This window comes from Chaetodon auriga, chromosome 18 (assembly GCF_051107435.1).
Source record: "Chaetodon auriga isolate fChaAug3 chromosome 18, fChaAug3.hap1, whole genome shotgun sequence".
Classification (NCBI taxonomy): domain Eukaryota; kingdom Metazoa; phylum Chordata; class Actinopteri; order Chaetodontiformes; family Chaetodontidae; genus Chaetodon; species Chaetodon auriga.
The window spans coordinates 19,236,737-19,255,729 of record NC_135091.1 but is presented as its reverse complement, the minus strand read 5'-3'; the positions used below and the strand labels follow the sequence as shown (position 1 = coordinate 19,255,729).

Sequence of the window (18,993 nt, the reverse complement as noted above, 5' to 3'; positions counted from 1 at the left end):
ATGACAAAGCAAGTGTGAGTGAATCCAGATTGAAATCTCTCATCTGATCTCTCCAAGTCACAAATGAACACGTCGTCCATCATCTGAGATGTTTGCGGTCCAGCGAGCGGGTACATTGAGCCGTGAGTGTGCGTGAAGCCTGTGCAACAGCTGTTTCCGTAGTGTAGTGGTTATCACGTTCGCCTCACACGCGAAAGGTCCCCGGTTCGAAACCGGGCGGAAACACTCTCCTTTACTCCTTGCTCTTGGCTTTAAAGTCGAGCTGCCCGCAGTCCAATCGGCACACAGCCCCACGACGTGTAGCTCTGTGCATACAACAGAACAGAAGCGCTGCTGCAACATGACCAAATTCTCGCTGGCGTGTGCACGTAGAACTTTTATCTCCCTTGACAAATAATCAGCAGCTGATTTGAAAAGATGAGTCTCCCCGTCGGGGAATCGAACCCCGGTCTTCCGCGTGACAGGCGGAGATACTGTCCACTATACTAACGAGGACCGTTCTTCTAGGATACTTGGCCAAAGAGGGGCCGGGGGCTGCCTGGTGGCGCTGCTCCAACATTTCCTGGGAACATGCGGCGACATGCGCAGGGACGCTCTTACATTGAAGGGCAGAAACGCACGCTTGCTGATGTTCAGCTGCCACTTGAGGTCCAAGGTGGCGATTATGGTACCCAGAAAGCGGAGGGACTCCACAGTGTTGCCTGGGGAGTCACACAGGGTGATGGGGGCGGGTGGGGCTGTGCTCTTTCTGAACCTTTCCCAGCCATCCTGGTCACGATAATACAAGGAGAGCTGAATCAAGGGCAAATGGACCTGAGAGCCAATACAGACTCACATTCGAGTGTGGAACAGAACTGAAGAACTCCCTTTGGGTGAGAGGCGAAAGATTTTCAGGTTTCTACGACCAAGCCCGGTCGCCCCTGATTCAACCTCCCTTGCATCTTTCTGAAATGCACCGCTATCTCCATGATCTTTAGAGCTCGGAGCTCCAAGGTGTTCCGTCCGCACCGGGTCACCAGATGGTCCATCTCCCACCTGTACGTGGACTCATGGCCACCAGAGATGAGCCCACTGGGGGTGGTGTCATGGGCAAACTTCAGAGGCCTGAGAGATTGATGAGCGGACCCGCGGCTGTTTTTGTACAGGGAGAGATGTTAAGAAAACCCTCCTTTAACACGTGCAAATAACACGTTTTCTGGCACGAGAAAGCGCACGGGTGCCTTCGGCCGCGTGTGCGCCGTCAGGGGGCTCGTGGGAAGTTTCCGTAGTGTAGTGGTCATCACGTTCGCCTAACACGCGAAAGGTCCCCGGTTCGAAACCGGGCGGAAACACTATTCCTTTTGGAACTTTGCGCTGGTTAATAAAGTACAGTGGCCTACGCACTGTAGTGCTCCACTAAACAATCCATAACTATGTGAAAGCATGTGTAGCATTGTGTACACCGTGAAATACAACATTATAATGAGTAACATGTTGTCAATCATCTGAAGTGTTTGCGGTCCAGCTAACAGGTACATTAACATATTTACTGTATTACTTTTATTGCCCTTGATGAATAATCCGCAGCTGGTTGAAATGACAACTTTGACAACGTTGGGCTGCGGCGGAATGCAAACATCGGAAGGACTCAAACGGACTGTGGAGGAGAAAGGCATGAAAGGCAAGGCGCATACTTTTTTTCTGGCACTTGAAACGTTTGCGGTTGAGCATACGAGCGCTTTCAGCTGCGCATATGTATTGTTGTCAAGGTATTTCGTCGCGTCATGGTCATCCCACTCACAGCAACTCCACGCTGTCTCTCTTTGTGCAACCTCATCCTGGAGTTCGCTGTTCCCGTTCACCAGCCTACAAATGAACAAAGTCCACAGAAGGCAGAAAAAGGAAATACTGTAAATTTTTATTTTATGCTGCAAAATTTGTACAGATGAGCTTTATCCAGCCTCACTGACAGCCTGCTGGACTGGTTAACTTCTCATTCCTTGTTGTCATATATCCAAGTACATCCAACTTATTGCTTTCCACTCACAGACTGCCAAACCAAGAAGAGAAGTTTACCACATAATTTTAAGAATAAAAAAAAATCACCATAATGCGTACTGGGGAAGACAGGATGGTGGCATCTCAAGTGTCAATCATGTTTTCTCTCTGATAGGGTACAGAGTGTAACACCATTTTACACTGGTTTTGATACATTTTGAAGTGTTTTTCATAAACATGGCAGATCTAGCTGTAAACACAGTGGTCAAATTTAGGTAGTTAACTAAAAAAAAAAGGAAAAAAAAGAAGCAACATTAAATATCTAATGAGAAACATTACTATTATCACTACTGTCACCTCTTTTACTCATGACATGATTAAAAACAAAGAAACCTCAACAATATTTACATGGTAATCAGTCAGCACAGCATAAAAAAAATGCTACCTATACTAGTTAATGCATTGCTACGTATGTACTCATCTACAGCTGCACATGCATTTTTTTGGGGTTTCCAAGTGCACAGGTTATAAATGCTAACACAGTCAACAGCTCTGCATGTTGTCACAGTATAAACTTCATTAAAATTGTCATTGTCATATGACCTGGCAAGTTAAAGCTTATATCGGTTCAAACCAAATTCATGTGGCAGTGAGGGCAAATTAACAGCCAGTTCATAATAGAGATTATGCTTCAGATACTGGCAAGACAAAAAACAAACAAACAAACAAACAAATGTTTCATCAGCGCCATGAAAATGCAGGAAATAAAAGAAGTTGGGAGTTCCATTCTAAAGCCATTACTCCTGTGATGTGAATTGGTACCACTTGTTCATAACGGATGCAGATTATTGTTGAAATGAAAAACAAGTCTAACTCATTCTGCTTTCTTAAGCAGTGACTTCACACTCATAATTACACACACTGCCTCCCAGAGGGCACAGAGGAGGAAGGACTGGACAGTGAGTGAACCTGAGGTAGTAAAGCCCAATCAAATACACTTTGGAACTGATGACATAAGAGAAAAAAAAAAATGCCTTTAACACATTAGTGCATTTTCTCGAAACCACCAAAATCATTTTACACTCTCAAGTCAAAACTAGATATCTATATAAAATTATTCACAAAATGAAGACAAAACTTTTCTAATTCAACTTTCTGACAACATCCTGGGTCCTGAGAAAGAACATGAGTCCTAATTCCACTGTACAGGTCATTTAAAAGAATTTTTAATCCCATCCTTCACAATATGCACAAGCAGTATAATTATAATAGGAAGGCGTACTTACAAAATTATTCGTAATAGCCAAGCTGGTATTTTAACATTTCGAATATGGGAGGAAAGAGTAGAACTTACTAAAAATGATGCAAGTGGTGAGTTATTCTTGAAGTATAAAAAGAAATGTGTATGTACAAAAATATACATCCTAACAAGTAGGGATGCCCTGATCGATCTGTGCCCCATATTAAATAATCCTGGGGGGGGGGGGGGGCGCAAAACACTGACTACTCAGCTGTCCCACGTGTGTTTTATTAAGTTTCTAGGTCCTGCCCTCCTCACAGCACACATCAGCACACTGACTGCCTGCACACAGAGCAAGAGGAGGGGAGTGTCAACTTGTCATAATGATATTTAAGGTGTACTTATTGATTCATGATGTCAACTCATGCATTGAGCAACATGCAAAAAAACCCCAAAACATTCCACCTTAAAGTTGCTGATAGCTGCTGGTAGCCTTGAAGCAGCACAGTGAGTTAAATTAGTCTTCCTCCAGTTTGTAAATAGCTGTTAACTAGTAAAGCTGAAAAGGCAGCAAAACATCCTTTCATTCATCATTCACTCTTCTGACGGTTCTCCCGCTTATGCACTCGAAAAGGAACGTTACGACGACACAAAGCCAGCCTGTTAACCTTTGCCAGCTTGTGCTGCATCCACAGTGCCTGCAGGAAATGAAAGCTTGCTGAGCTCCGTTTTCACAGCCTTTTGGACGAGCTTATCTCTGAAATAAAATCTTTTAAAACCGAAACTACTTGTGTAAAATCCCCCTGTATTGCTTAAGGCCATACTAATAACATCCGCGGTGTCCTCTAACACTACTTCGCCAGATGTTTGACTACCATGTAATATTCTCTACATGATTAAACTATTCATAAAGTCAGTGTCACATTTTATTATGTGGTCAGTTGTAGTGGACTAATACATGTAAACTTGCCACCGTATGAACAGAGGTTACACAAGCTTTGAAATGAGCCACAACTTAACCGTGTGCATGTCATAGATGCACTCTGGTACTTAAACAAATCGCACTACACCTCTGAATAAGGTTGACAAGTCACACAGCATTTACAGCCGGGGTTACACTGCCACCTGCTGGAGACCCCAATACACTACAAAGCAGTCAAACAGACTTACGCTGTTATATCAGCTGCTTTTTAAAACAAAACAAAAGCCCATCTGTATCAGGCATTATGGCTCATAGATGATTGGAAATTGGTATTGGCGGCAAAACGTGATCAGGGCATCCCTACTAACAAGACATTCCTTGCAGAGGCGTTTTTTTCCCACCCAAAGTTTGTAAACTTTTAAAAGTATATATTTGAGTATTTTCCATTTAAAAAGGCAATTCTTCAAACAATCCATTATACCAATGACTGTCTTTTTTTCTTCAACCAGAAAATTCAAAATACTGTAGCACCTTCAGTCCAGAATCAAGATTAAAAAAGAAAAAAATTCTTGGTTTTAAAAAAAAGATTCTTAAAAGACAAATCGGTCAGTCAATCCATTCATATTTGGGTTTTTGGTGAGCCTTCACAGCCATAATATTGGGTCAAAAAGGCCTCAGCTCGGGAGTGTCCAGCGCTGGGTTCCTCAGTAGACACGGGGAATGATTCGGTAGCGAACAGTTCGGCAGTATTCATCCCACGCCGAGCCATACTTCCTCCTGCACTCGCTCATGTCGCGGGAATCTCGGTGTACGAGCAGGATGATGAAGTAGATCATGTAGTACCACGGCAGGAGGTGGTTAAAGCCTGCAGATTTCAATGGTAAAGGAGCAGGGAGTTAAAAGAAAGATGCCTTTATCTGACTCAATTTACCTGTTGGCTGAGAATGATGTACAAAAACAAGGTGTTCTCTCAAATTTCTGCATGTATACACTGTATGTCTGGACTCTCTGAACAGTCAGGGCCTCATTGTGGAGAGACTGCTGCTTTTGCATGTGATAGCAGATTATTCTGTACCCAGATTAATAAAACAAGGGCCCTTAGTGTTTGATTACTTGTGGTGCAAATGTGAAGCCAACTCACCACATGGTAGGGACCAAGCCAGGGCCATTATAAGGTCTCCCAGGTAGTTAGGGTGACGGACCACACCCCACCAACCAGACACCAGCAGACTTTTCCCTGTAGCTGTGGGGATCGTCTTCAAATCTGGAGAAGAGAAAAACACTTTCAGCTGTCCCAAAGTGAATGTAAACCATCCCAAAAATTTTAATTGTGGCTATTTGTTATTATCATCTATAGTTTGTTGTTTTGTCATCAATGTACAAGTGTCTCAGCAGTGTACTGTAGGACAGAGCTGTAGTAAATGTATCTGGTTCCTCTCATCTCTGACAGAGACTTTCCTAGCAGTATCAGCGTGAACCAAAACACCACAGAATTAACCACAGTAATACGTGACTATCGTAACAGCATGAGGATATGAACTCTGCTGTAGCCAACACTTGGTTCAGTTTGTCATTTGCTGAGTGAGAGTTATACAAACATACAAAAATCCCTTTTGTCTCAGAGGCGTCCCAGGAAATATCTCACATACACATTTTTTATTGTCCCCAGAACGCCGGGATGCCTTTAGGCTTGAGCTGTGCATGCATGAAAACTTACAAGACAGTCTGGGGTCTAATGGGTTTCTCCTGAAGGCATTCTTCTCAGAGTTGGATTTCCGAAAGATGTAGAAGCCAATGACTGAAACACAGAGACCGAGAGAAAACTTAACATCACACCCAATTTTAGAAACTGGGAATATACAATGACCAATGAAAGAACAACGCAATTTCTTTAAGAATAATCAAATTCTCTTTTTATCAAATGTCCTACTTACGTTTGAGTGTGACGATGGCTGCGAGGGCAGGGAGGCTCAGGGGGTTGGGGTGGCTGACCAGATAGTAGGCCTGCAGAGTGTAAGTGAAGGGAACCCACACCAGATCACCAAACGCCAACATGAAACCAAAACCATCGTGCATCAAGTCCATGGTGGTCAGAATGGCCTCCTGAGGAGACAAAAACACACAGTCAGTCATCACTCATTTTGTCTCATTCAGTCTGCCTGAATGTGTTTCATCAAATTCCCTTTGAGTGACATTTTTGAGAAAATGTCCCAGTTACAGCACATCTTTATCTTGTCCTCTGCTAAGCGCACCTCATTCCAGAGGCCATCCACCACGTAGAGGAGCTGGAAGAGGTTCACAAGGATCATGGAGTAAGATGGAGCATCCAGACCCTGCTGCTTCATCTCAGCCAACGCCATCGCAAAGTTGATCAAACACTGAACAATGACAGACAGATAGAATCCATTATTATGAATGTTGCCTAATCATTCAGGATGCTGTATAGTAAGATACCTGCTTTGTCTTGTAAAATACATCACATTGACAACAATAGTAAAAAAGCCTTCATCAATCATCTAGAAAAATAAAGGGACCCACGTTCAAAAGCTGTACAGTAGTTCTTAATGACCACACATTGCTATACAATCTAAGCTAAAATCTAAACTCATAGCCACAAGCTAACACAGGGTGTTCTTTCAGTCCATGCCACATGTCTGAGGTTAAAAATCCATTCCACATATGGCCACCAGAGAGTGCAATGTGTGGAGAAAATTACAGGCCCCACTGAAACAGATCCAGTGGTACAACCAGCTGTGGTTCACTGGCACATTTTTAAACTCAAGACACAATGACTGCAAGTCAGCAATTATTTATTTTTGAGACAAAGGTTTGCTTTGGTGTTTCACAACAACTCACCCAGCCAATCAGACCAGGGCGCATCTCACAGAAGAACTTCAGATCAAAGTTTTTGATGCGGGGATTGAGCTCACGTCCTTTGAAAAAGTCATAAACCACATTCCCTGCAGAAATAGAGGGAGAGAAGAGAAATATGGCAACTGCACAAATTTAAAAAGAAATGAATGAATGAATAAGAGAGGCACAACACAACGTATCAGATAAGTGAGGTGGTAATTCTAGATCTTTTCCCTTACCAGAGTTTCCACCTAGTGCCAGCTGCCCTGGGGCAGCGTAGTGAGAGCGGACATACAGGTACACGCTGAGCAGGACGGAGATGAGGAGGGAGGCCATAGCCAGCTGCAGGAAGTGGCTGTGAATGTAAGTGAGGTCAACGCCCCAGTGTACCGCTGCAGCTACTGCTACAGAGCTCACCATGATGGCAAAGAAACCTGGAGGGACACAGAGGGATTTAGAGACAGATGGACGGAAGAAAGACGGAACGTGGAAGACAAAAAGCAAACAGCTTGAAATTCAATTAAAAAAAAAAGGAAGTTGAAAGATGAACATGTCAATAATACCAGTGAAATCATTGTCCCTCAATGTGCTCAAATCAGTGCTCCAAGCTTGTTGTGATCAGCTGAAGTAACAGTAACAGCCAGCGGCCAGAATTAGTGAATGGCAGCGAAAACATGATGTCGATGCGTCCAAGTTCACTCAACACAACACACAAAATGAATGAACTAAATAAATTCATTCATTCAACTGAGGCCAGAGTGCAGGAACAGACACACGTTAATGAAATGGTTCGCAGTGGCCGTTGCAGACAGAGTTTTCACTTCGCACAGTCTCACCATTGGTTCTGTACTTCAGCCTCTCCCCAGACCTCAGTGGCATGCCCTCGCTCAGCTAGAGAGACGAACAGAAGAAACTGACATTAACCGCCGACCAAGAGCACATTCAGTGACTGTGAGGGGAGACGTCAGGGTGGGAATGAGGGTGACTCACTCACAAGTAAACACATGCACGCTAAAACTCACGAACCCATTGGACAACAATGGAATTAAGAGAGGGGCCAAAGAGTTCTGTTTACAAGTTTCCCTCTCTGTTTGGTTTAAATTTCACTTCAAACGGCATCTAAGATTTTCATTGCAGCAGTGACTTCTGAAGGGTGACAGCACACTGAGGGTGAAAGACACACATCAGCTTTTGATCTATATTAAAAGAAAAGAATTACTTGGAATGAAATACCAAATGCAAAAATGGAAATGTTTATAAAGTCAATCCATTAACGTTGAGTAGAGAGTTATCTCAGTTATTGAGATAAGATATCAAGAAGCAGAGCTGACCCAGGAAGGAAAGAACAAGTTACTCCTGACCATTAATCCAATTTCTGCCTCCTGCCAGCGTTAACAAACACAAGAAAGTCATGTGTTGGGTCATGTGCGTCTTTCCTGTATTAGTAAACAGAGAGAGCTAGGCAGCTACCACCTTACCATACCAAATTATCGTGCTACATGAACGTTATCAAACGTTATCTTCATTAACTCAAGCACGCGTTTTTGTGTGTACAGTTCTCAGCTCTTCTCACTCACTTTTCCAACAGGCAGGATGTAGAGCACGGCCTGGAATAAGACCCAGAGGATGACAAAGCCAAGAGCCTGGGCATCCCAGAAGGCTTCAAGAGGGGGCAGAGGAGGAGGGAAGTTGAGCAGACTGGGGTCCGCCAAGTTGACCTGAAGTATAAGGAAGAGAACCCAGGCTGGAAGGAAGAGCAGCCAGAAGTATGCTCCTGGAGGAAGGAAAAGACACACCAGGAATATGAATGTCTCAGTTTGATCAGATTCAGTCTCACACAACATTTCTGCATGTCCAATTAAACACCACCCCAACATATAAGGCAGTCATACAGAAGAGTAGAAACCTCTGCAATCCAATACAGCTGTCCTGTAATTGATTATTATCAAAAATATCACTTCTAATTGTTTACATTGTTTCAAAGAGGCGACACTAACACAAAACACAGCCTGATGGAGCAGAAAATGAAAAGTGTGATTAAATACCATCCTGTGGCCTTTAACTGGGCTTGCACAAGGATGTTATCAGTCTGTCCTAAATTACTAGTGGAAGACTTTAAAGATCCTCCTCAGGCTAGAAACTGCTCATCGACATGAAACTACATTTCTTTTCCAGCCTGTAACATACCCATCTTCCCACCAAAGTCAAGTGGGGTGGACAGGGAGGCAGCAGGCGCGGCAGCCAGCTTGGCATCCTTCCCCTCCAGCTGCCCTGGTCTGCCCTCAGCTGGTTTGGCATCCCCATCATCCTTCCTACGGCGCAGGTTGTAACGGCCTTGGTTCTTCTCAGGTTCTGTTTCGACCTTAGAATCAGACTTTAGAACAAAGATTTGATCTTATTTGGGATTTTAGATTACTAAACAACATACAAATCAAACACAAAAGTTGCACAAGATTTGGGCTTGCAATTTAAACAAGGTTCTTACACCGTGTCTATCACTTGCACTCACTTTATTGACGATGTTTAGGTTGAGTAGATCTTCATCAGGTTAAGTTCATATACATAAAACGACATGTGGGCTGGTGTTTCAATATTAATGTCTATTGTAACTTAACCTGATGAAGGTCTGAGGACAGAAATATCAATGAAGTGAGTACAAGATTTGGAATTAAAATACATCACGTTGGACACCAAGAGTAGCACAAGGTTTCTCCCACTCTACACTCTGTACTGAAAATTATACCATCTCTGAATAAATGCCCTGGCGTACGCTGAATACCTCCCAAGTCTAGCATTCCCATTTCTAAAATAGCACAACAATATTAAAACTTGCACAAAACTCATGTACTATAATCCAAAACTCATTTATCTTGTCACACACTTAATATATTTAAAAAAAGAAAAAAAAACATGCTGATGAAATCACTTCTGGCAGAAAGCCTAAAAGACAAACTAGTACTACACTCATGTATCTGAGAGCAACAACTGTGCGCATGTGTGTGGGCCCATCCCCCACCTCCTTCATTGGCCAGGAGCCGGACATGTGATTGCTCGGGCACATGACACACCAGGAAAACAAAACACAACAAAACAAACATCTGTCCCTGGTGCAGAACCTTTTTTTAGAGTTAGTGAGACAGATGTAACATCCGTCACCCAAACACCAGGTAATGCAAACCTCTTTAAAGAGCACCAGCCTTCTGATAGTTAGAAGGATGAGGCAATCACCAGAAAAGTCATGCAACTCACAGGGGCTAGACGACGAGCCATCCACTGTGGTCCAAGACACCGGATTCTGCCTACTGCTCTCTCACACTGACCCCAGCTACACTCTCCCAGGTCATATGTATTTTACAGATGTTGCCCTGCCCAAGCTCTACCAGGCAGTGTATTTACACATAGGTAGTTTACTGAAAGAAGACATTTCGTCTCTTAGCTTCACACCTGGGCGTCAGTGCTGAGTGTGACAGCTCATTGGATTGGTACAGATTTCCAACTTCTGACTAAAACAGTTCTGCAGTCCTGAGAGTTCTCTTGCTCCCATACTGCTGCAGCAAGGGACACTACATTCCAGAACATGTTCCAGACATGGCCTGTTCTGAAGGACATAGTGCACGATAATGCCTGCACAGCACAGCATAAATGACATCATACCCAAGGTAAGAAAAACAACATACAGCCTAATTATCAGCACAAAAGAATTAACAAAATAAAATAATAAAATAAAATAAAATAAGATAAATAGGCTAATCAAATTAAAATTTAGATTAGCCTAACACCTCCATTTAGCTGGATAAGATCAGTTTTATCCAGCTTATCCATTCAGCATATATCAAACTATATAAGATGACATATAGCCCACGTTCACAGTCTAATTCTGTGCTGGTCTAAAAGAATCAGGCGGGATGCTAAATTAATGGGATGTTTGCTTTCGTTGTTTTAAATAAAAGATAAAAGCACAGATTGAAAGGCTCACGGCACAAACACAGGGACTACTTTTGGATCTGGTGGCCAAGGGCCATAGAGACTGACTAAGGACATGGAGCCAACAACACAGCTGAGGCGAGGCAAATGCACTTTTAATTTGGCCTGCAGTCTAGTTTTTCCTCACAGGTCTTTCAGACCATGTTTTAGAAGCCATACTAGGCTACTTTACTCTTTCTACTCTAAACAGCAGGATGTAACATTTGAAAATGCTATTCAGCCTTTTAAAGCAAGATTGACTTCATGGGTTTTTACTTTGTACTGTACAGTCACACAGCAATTATACCCTGATACACTACAACCTTACGGAGATTTCAATATGCTACAAAGCAGTTATGTTATGCTGACCTTTAATATACTGTTATACCAGCTGCAATAACATACCATAACAAAAAACATTCCTTATTTGCTGTATATCGGGTGATAAGGCTCATAGACGAGCAGCAATGGGTAAAACACAAGATGGGGGCATCCAAAATACAGACTACCAATTATTTTAGAGGCCAGCTGGTTTTAGGTATACAATTATTTGAGTCCTACTCAGTGATCTGTTTCAGACAAAAATATAGTCTTCCACTCTACACTTTTCCAGAGGTAAGGTCCTGCAAAGCTGTCAGAAAATTTTAAAAGGCAGGGAAAGTAAAGACGTGGCACATGTTAGGACACCATGTGACTGACTAAACGAGGCTCGACCTTGTGAGGGGAGCCTCTCTCAGCTGGAAAACATACACACGGCCCCCCAACGTGCATGCATCATGACATTCCAACAACTCTAACTTCCTTCAAAGCCCATTCATTAACGGAGTATGGCCTGGAACATCGGCTGTTTTTTTGGAGTAAATTCGGTCTGACGAAACTGACAACTCAAGAGAGAGAAGCTTATGAAAAAAAAAAAAAGTGAGAGTAATGCTTTCTAGTGCAGTCCAGTCCAAAGACATGATGTGTTTAGATGGTTTTTCACTCACTATTTGATGACGTTTGTCTGTGTTGATCTATGTTGATGTTCATGTTTGTAGTGAGAGTAGCAGGGCAATGAGACTGTTCATTTGAGTAAATGTGGGCTTCCCCCCACCCCCACACACACAGATGAACATATTTTTTCCATTACAAAGTAAAACTCACCTCATTTACTCTGTTAGCAGTGTTATTCTCCTCTTTTTGTTTCTCCTCTTTCTTTTCATGCTTATTGTTGCTATTGTTCTCAGCTGCCTTTGTCTGTTGCTGCCCATCAAACAATGGAGGGAGATTGATGGAGATGGAGAGACAAAAAGGGGAAAAAAGCAACGTGAGGAACAGGCAGAGGGAACGTGACGGTGTTATGATCAAAAACCAGAATGACAGAAGCAGAAACTTTTCCCGACAATGACAAGGTACTGATGATATAGGACATTTGACGATGGACTGGATCTAGCCAGACAATTGGGCTCATTTTTAAAATCAATTACTGGCACAAATTCAATTCAATTATATGTACTTGACCAATACATGTCATCTCATCTATAGTGACATTTCTTTTTTCCACTTCATGTTTAATTAGCACAAAGCCATTTTGCTGTCTTCATGATCATTGGTTACCGAGCATCCGATGTGTGCCACAATGTGATTACTTACAACCACCTGCCTGGTAAAGCAAGCTAATAAATATGAATGACCAGAGACCAGTATAATGTGATTGGCACCCAGGTTGATTTAACCACTATACCACACACTGTATCTGTGTGCAAGTGGAAATTACAGAACTTCAGCGAGCACACAACCAATAAAATGACAATTTACTCTGTCAACCTGCAGCACATGCAATAAACTGTATGTGTTACAGGAAGCAGCATGTAAGTGCAGAGACCGTCTTTGTTGCCTGGTGACATGAACAACAAATGTAGCTCCAGGAAGTAAAAACTGAATCAGTGGAGGCTTAGCTTAGTGTTGCAACCTTTTGAATAATGACTTTGGTTAAATTTAGCCGGCTATTATACTGTTTTTATTTCAGGCTATTATGTATTTGAATCCACTACACACTTTTACATTTAGTGTAAAATTTGATTTATGCTAAGTTTGAAAACTTGTGAATTGATAGTGACTCTATATCTGCATACAACACAGTTGTGGGTATCAGAGGTGAACAGTATCACTGTGGATGGTACAGTAGCTTACAGTAAGTCTTTGACCTTTTGATTCTGACCTGCAGATATACACACTTTCTGATGAGATCCTTTGATCTACTTCCCTCTCTACATCTGCTTCTAAAGCATCATCAGTGCTGAGAATGAGAGACTGAGAATGCAGCTGTGGTACTTACCAGGGGACTGAGCCTGACTTCTACTGTATCCTTCAGCTTTATATCCCTGCGGGAGGATGGTGCACTCTCTGTTATAGCTGCAGCAGCGACAGCCGCCGCTGTGCGAGAGGACGAGCGTCGTGTGGTCCTTGCTGGGGAGCGTGACCGGCTACGACGGCGGCCTGGTGATCGAGAACGAGAGCGGGAGCGGGAACGAGTCTGAAAGCCAGCAGCATTCTGAGGGAAAACAGAAAGTGAAACAATAAAGGGGATTGCAAACATTATGAACAATTGTTCATTGTCTTTATCGGTGGAACAAGTCACTGAAAGGTGACGGAAAATATATTAAAAAGAACCTAAGCACTGAAAAGAGATTTACACCACGCTAAAACATGCACAAAATGTTACGTGAAACATTGACAGTGTTAAGTTCATGGTGCAGTATATCTCTCTGTGACACGAGGGATACCTTGATGTCTTGCTCCTTGAGCTCCAGCTCAGTACCATCCTTGTAGATGACTGTGTACAGCTGACTTTTGGTGTCATAGCCCAGCACCTTGACCTCATAATACAGGCTGCTGCCAGGCCAGCGGCCCATCACCATCTCCCCTCTCTGATACTTCACAGAAGGCATCCTCATTGGCCTGGGAATAAGTGAAAAACAATGAGAGCAGAAGAAAAGTATAAAGATGAGGGAAGAAAGAGACAGAAGAGAAAGTGAAAGAGGGAGGACAGGAGATACAGCAGGTCGGAGAGAAAAACAAAAGAAAGGATATAACAGATACTTAAGAAGTTTTTTTAAAGCCTTTCCTTTGGCTTCTTAAAGTACTTAAAGCTATGAATCAGGTACCCACAACAAAAAAAAGAAGCACATTTGTGTTCTACTTTTTGGTTCCTAAACACATTAACCCTTCAGTAATGCAAACAAACACTATATATCTGCAAGCATAGGGACCTGTCAATGTCACTCCTCAACTCAAGAGTGTGTCAGTGACTGGCTATGGGGCGGTAGCTAGCGAGGGGTGGGAGGTTGGTCAAGAGGGGGTGTGAGAGTGCCAGCGGCTAGTAGAGCTCTGAGGAAAACAAGTGAGAAGAAGAAGATGAGAAATGTGTTGACGAGATTTTATGGTGTAAATTGAGAGTGTGGTGAGAATTGATCAAATTCAAACTACGCCCAGTTCTACTAGGGTTAACTGGATGAAGCCAAATCACTTTCATCCAAACAGTGTAAGCTATTCAGTTTTAGATGTTTTTTTAATATCAATAAATAAATATTTTGAAAATTGGAGAAGCCATATACATTTGGCATTAAATGTAGACAAATCATTTAACAGAAAAGTGTTGATGCAGCGCAAACATAATTTGCCATTGGTTAAGTATAATGAAGAAAGATAATTTGACAGAATCTCAGGCATTGTCATTGCACCCTGCCCTTTCTGTTTCCATACAGTCCACTGAAGCACAGCATGAGCTCAAACTGCTTGAATGACGACATAGTGGCATCTCAAAATCTCAATAGGCTCATTGTCACTCACACTGCTTTGGCAGTTACATATTGGACCTGAACTCCATTTACATACTGTAACTGCAGCTGGACAATAAGCATTACAATGTAATATGATTCTACTCAATACAATATGAATTTCTGGTGACAGTGATTGCAGTAAATCGTTCTTTTGCCATAATTAATGATGCCAAATAGACTGAAATGAAACAAAAACTAGAAGTCTTATAAACAACAGTTTCAGTATGCAAAGTAAAGCACAAAACAAAACACCAACCATAAAGTTTACCATGTGATTGTACTTTGTACAGGGCCAAGGATTAGTGCAAGCATGTATATGGATGACTTTACTTTGAGCTGCAAGATGCTCTTGAGCTAAAACAGGAACTGAAGCCACCGTGACTGAATGGGCTGTTCTGTACACTTCCACAGGCATTTATTCCTAAAAATAATTAACTGGAATTATGTTCAAATTTAGGACAACATAATAAAGTCCTCTCCCCACGGTCTAGACTTAAACCCCCAAGGGGGGCCCTTGAATTACACTGAAAAAAAGAAAGTGCACTGAATCTGTGCCTCTGATTTAGTTTTGTTTCACTGATGTGTGAAAGTAACTTTGCAGATATATGGAGCCGTGAGGTGAGGTCACCCAAGTCTATATTTGTCAAACGACTGCCCTGCTAGTTCTGTGTGCTAAAGATTTGTTAACAATTTTGTTGTTCAGTATGTCTCAGATTATTCAATATTATCCTATGAAGGAGTAAAAACACAATTTATCTCACAAGTCAATGAGTTGACTTAGAAAATGAATTAGACCATTTAAAAACAAAAACTCTGAATTGAAATATCTAAACATCAGATACACTTGATCAAAGCGTATATATCATTGGTTTACAACTTCAAAGCCATTCAAACATTTTGAGAGGCTGGAGAACCTACATTAGCTAACACTTTAGAACGGCTCAATCCTACTGTAGTGTGCACCACTGGACACAATGAGGTAGGCCAGGCATGGTCAGCATTATGGAACATTAGTGACTGGGGAGGCTCAGTGTCTAGAAAACCACCACACTACTGCAGAACTGCTGACAGGTCTGTCCCTGTTAGGTTTACCCAAAGCTGTCTGTCTGAAAGAGTCGAGCCATTCAAGTCACAGCCAACCAGGCAAGAAATTTCAGCCCAGCCAAATAAGTACAATGATGTGACATTAAACTGTGATTGTGGCTGTTAAGTCGGCCAACTCCAGCAGCCAATGTGAGGACAACCACAAAATCTAACTGGTCTCGCAGTTCAATTTTACACCCATTGAGTTCTGTGAGTAAGCCATAGTATGACTTACTGTTGTGTATGATACACAGACCCCCACACCTCCAGCCACACACACACACACACACACACACACACACACAAATGATAACTGAGATCAATGGGAGCATGTTTCTGTTCCTCTAAATCACTTAACATCTTGATTAGTAGTAGGAACATTACATTACTGAAAGAAAGGAAACACACACACACACACACACACACACACACACACACACACAACAAACACATTCAGGAAAACATGCTTTAGTTTCAGCAAAACAAATGTTTGTCTTTTACCTCCAGCTCTCGACTGGTGACAATTTCAGCCACATAGCATAATGACAGCCTCCTGTCAACAGTCTTGCTTATTAAAATTCCAGTGGTCAACATAGTGCCATGCTTCAATAAATGGCAGGTAGCATGTAGAAACTGCTTTGAGGTTAGGGTTAGTTGTTCAATTTGTGTTTTCACTCCTAAATTCTCCAATTGAAGAACATCACACACATATCAAAGAATCCCTCTTGTTAAACTATTGACAACTAAACTACACTGCTGTACAATCAAATCCAATGTATACTTCAGCAATCTCTTGTAAGCCTTTATAAACACAGAATAAGTCAACGGATTTACAGCAAGGCTTAAACAGTCCATTGTTGGCTCATAGGCAGGGAGAGTCAAGCATATGCAGTCAAACCCTAATCCACTGGTAACTGATCTAATCTTGTGAAACACAAAAATCCACACCATCTGAGTGAAAAACATCTCAACATGACACACCCAAAGTAAGTCCCTGCGCTGCTCTCCCGGCTTGCCTGACGAGTTCCATATAGGATGTGGAAGTCAGGGCTGAATAGCGACTGATGAGAGTTTCCCATCAGATCTCAGGCTGGGCTGATGAAAGGATACGGGCTGTAACGTGGGTGGAGTTTTAAACAGAAGTCAGACAGACATCCCCCCTTTGTACTGCAAAACGTTTAGCTCCACCTGGTATGCAACCCCTTTGAAACGTAACGGGTGTAAAGTTGTAAACTCCCACCCAAGAGGCACACAACCTGTTGAGTTAACATTCAAGTGACCCAATATTAACTTCCTTGGCGGTAAGATAAATCTGCACGGTTTCCATTTGTCCGCAAAAGAAAAAAGGCAGATAACATTAACTCGCTGCAACACAAACTTTGCTCCTCACAGTCATACGCCACAACCCAAACCTACTGTCAAGTCGCAAGGCCCACGTTTACATTGCTCTGTATTGTTGGCATACTTTATATCTAACGACTTCAAGACTATCTAATGTATTCTGTCACAATTCAGAAACACCAAGCAACAAATGTGAAGTAATGTGCTTTAAAATGGTCCGAGTTGACGTTCATGGAAAATGCTTGCTCTTCCAAAGCCGTGACATTTTTGTCCGTTTATAGTGTCCTGCGCACTTAATTGCGAATATCCCAGAGCGCCTTTAATCGTCATTTCGTTAACTTTACCTGTCTGTTTTCACTCTCGAATCCACCAAATTAAGACATGTTTCTGCTTGACAAACGACTGCGACCTCGGTTTGTCTTCTTGAGGAAGAGTAAGTTAACGTTATATTCTATAAGCCTCCGCTCAGCTCTAATGCATTGGAGCTGTTTCTTTAACGTTAGCTTTGTTAGCTTCGAGATAGCAGCGATGCAGTTGCGAGCGACAGAAACGAAAGGAGGGAAAACGTCATGCATTCAAATACTGTTGACGAAGAAACCAAACGCGTCCGTCAAAGAATCAACCCCGGAGCACATGCGAATAAGTTCGACGAAACTAAATTCAGTGACAGAGACGTTAACCCAGCTGACTATGTTTAAAACACACGGTGCGCAAGCAATCGAAAAAGCGACTGGGCTAATGTTAGCGTTACAATTTAATAAAGATCGTCTTTGACTAAGCAGGCACAGTCTAATTTCTGACCATCGTATGGCTGAATGTCGTTAATCTGGATGTTAGCGAATAGCGAGTCCATAATGGTACCGTTATAACCTCGTTAACGTCACAGTGCACTTTACCAGAACTATCAAACATTTCTATTACAAATATGGACTAATAGCGGGAGAGGTCACCAGCTTAAAATATATCCATACAGTTTCTCCGGCATATTTATTTGGACAAGTAGAAACAAGTTAAGATTCCAGGAACTAGTCTGCGCCTGTAGCGCCGTTATACAGCTAGTTTGAGTTAGCTTCGGCTAAGCCTCAGTTTTCCAACAAAGAGAAACGTAAAGCGATTGACTGTTTTGCAACACAAACAAATATGTTGGACGGATGCACTTACCTTAACAATAAGCGGATAATTCCAGTGAGTACAACTGATAAGATAATCCTTAACAGGACGAAAAAATAATAAATTAATCTTAATATTTTAAAAACGGAATTTGCTCACGTTTGACGTAGAGCTTCTTCTCCCTCCCTCTCTGGGCAAAACCCACCAGTGACTAGAAAGGCGCGAAGGCTGCTGATTGGCTAGCTCAGCGTTCATTTCAAACAGTTCTGCAAACTCATTGGTTATCGGTGGATTTTAACTGAGTTGGGATTGGCTTTGAATGAGTCACGACGACTTTGTTTACTGATGTCAAATTACCCTCAGGCAAAATGGTAGAAGTGGCAAAAGCATATATAATAAACACTATATATAAATAAATTTTGCTAATGTCGTAAAATACCCCCAAAACTATATATATATATATGTAATTACTGTGGTGAATGCATGACACAGATATGACTCCAGATATGTTACAGCTCACCCTGGTACGCACCTGTAGCCCACATCAACAACAACAGGTACTGGTTTGATGTAAAGTGGGTCAATTTGAAGCTAAATGGCTTCTCTTACTGGACTCATCAGAGTCTTCTGACCCTGACTGGGATGTGGTTTTGTCCATATATGGCCAGCCTCAGACTACAGAT

At 42.2% G+C, this 18,993-nt stretch overlaps 1 protein-coding gene and 3 non-coding genes across 5 annotated transcripts; 2 read left to right on the top strand and 2 right to left on the bottom strand.

Moving 5' to 3' along the window:
• The first annotated feature begins 152 nt into the window (after positions 1 to 152).
• trnav-cac (transfer RNA valine (anticodon CAC)) lies at positions 153 to 225 on the top strand. Its single transcript has one exon. It is a non-coding gene; the product is annotated as a tRNA-Val (tRNA).
• Positions 226 to 423: 198 nt separating this feature from the next.
• Positions 424 to 495, bottom strand: trnad-guc (transfer RNA aspartic acid (anticodon GUC)). The gene has a single exon. It is a non-coding gene; the product is annotated as a tRNA-Asp (tRNA).
• Positions 496 to 1,258: 763 nt separating this feature from the next.
• trnav-aac (transfer RNA valine (anticodon AAC)) lies at positions 1,259 to 1,331 on the top strand. Its single transcript has one exon. It is a non-coding gene; the product is annotated as a tRNA-Val (tRNA).
• A 547-nt stretch (positions 1,332 to 1,878) lies between these two features.
• Positions 1,879 to 18,513, bottom strand: lbr (lamin B receptor). 2 transcript variants are annotated; one of them, XM_076756096.1, is made up of 14 exons: positions 18,362 to 18,513; positions 13,721 to 13,895; positions 13,273 to 13,488; positions 12,099 to 12,197; positions 9,180 to 9,366; positions 8,570 to 8,766; positions 7,829 to 7,883; positions 7,232 to 7,426; positions 6,996 to 7,099; positions 6,392 to 6,517; positions 6,074 to 6,242; positions 5,857 to 5,937; positions 5,281 to 5,403; positions 1,879 to 5,004 (listed from the first exon to the last, which is right to left on the bottom strand). In XM_076756096.1, exons 2-14 carry the CDS (start codon positions 13,889 to 13,891, stop codon positions 4,844 to 4,846), a joined length of 1,884 nt encoding a protein of 627 aa, XP_076612211.1. In that variant the 5' UTR covers positions 13,892 to 13,895; positions 18,362 to 18,513; the 3' UTR covers positions 1,879 to 4,843. The 2 variants fall into 2 exon arrangements, with proteins under 2 accessions (XP_076612211.1, XP_076612210.1); XM_076756095.1 differs by lacking the exon at positions 18,362 to 18,513 and adding an exon at positions 17,545 to 17,680.
• Positions 18,514 to 18,993: the final 480 nt, after the last annotated feature.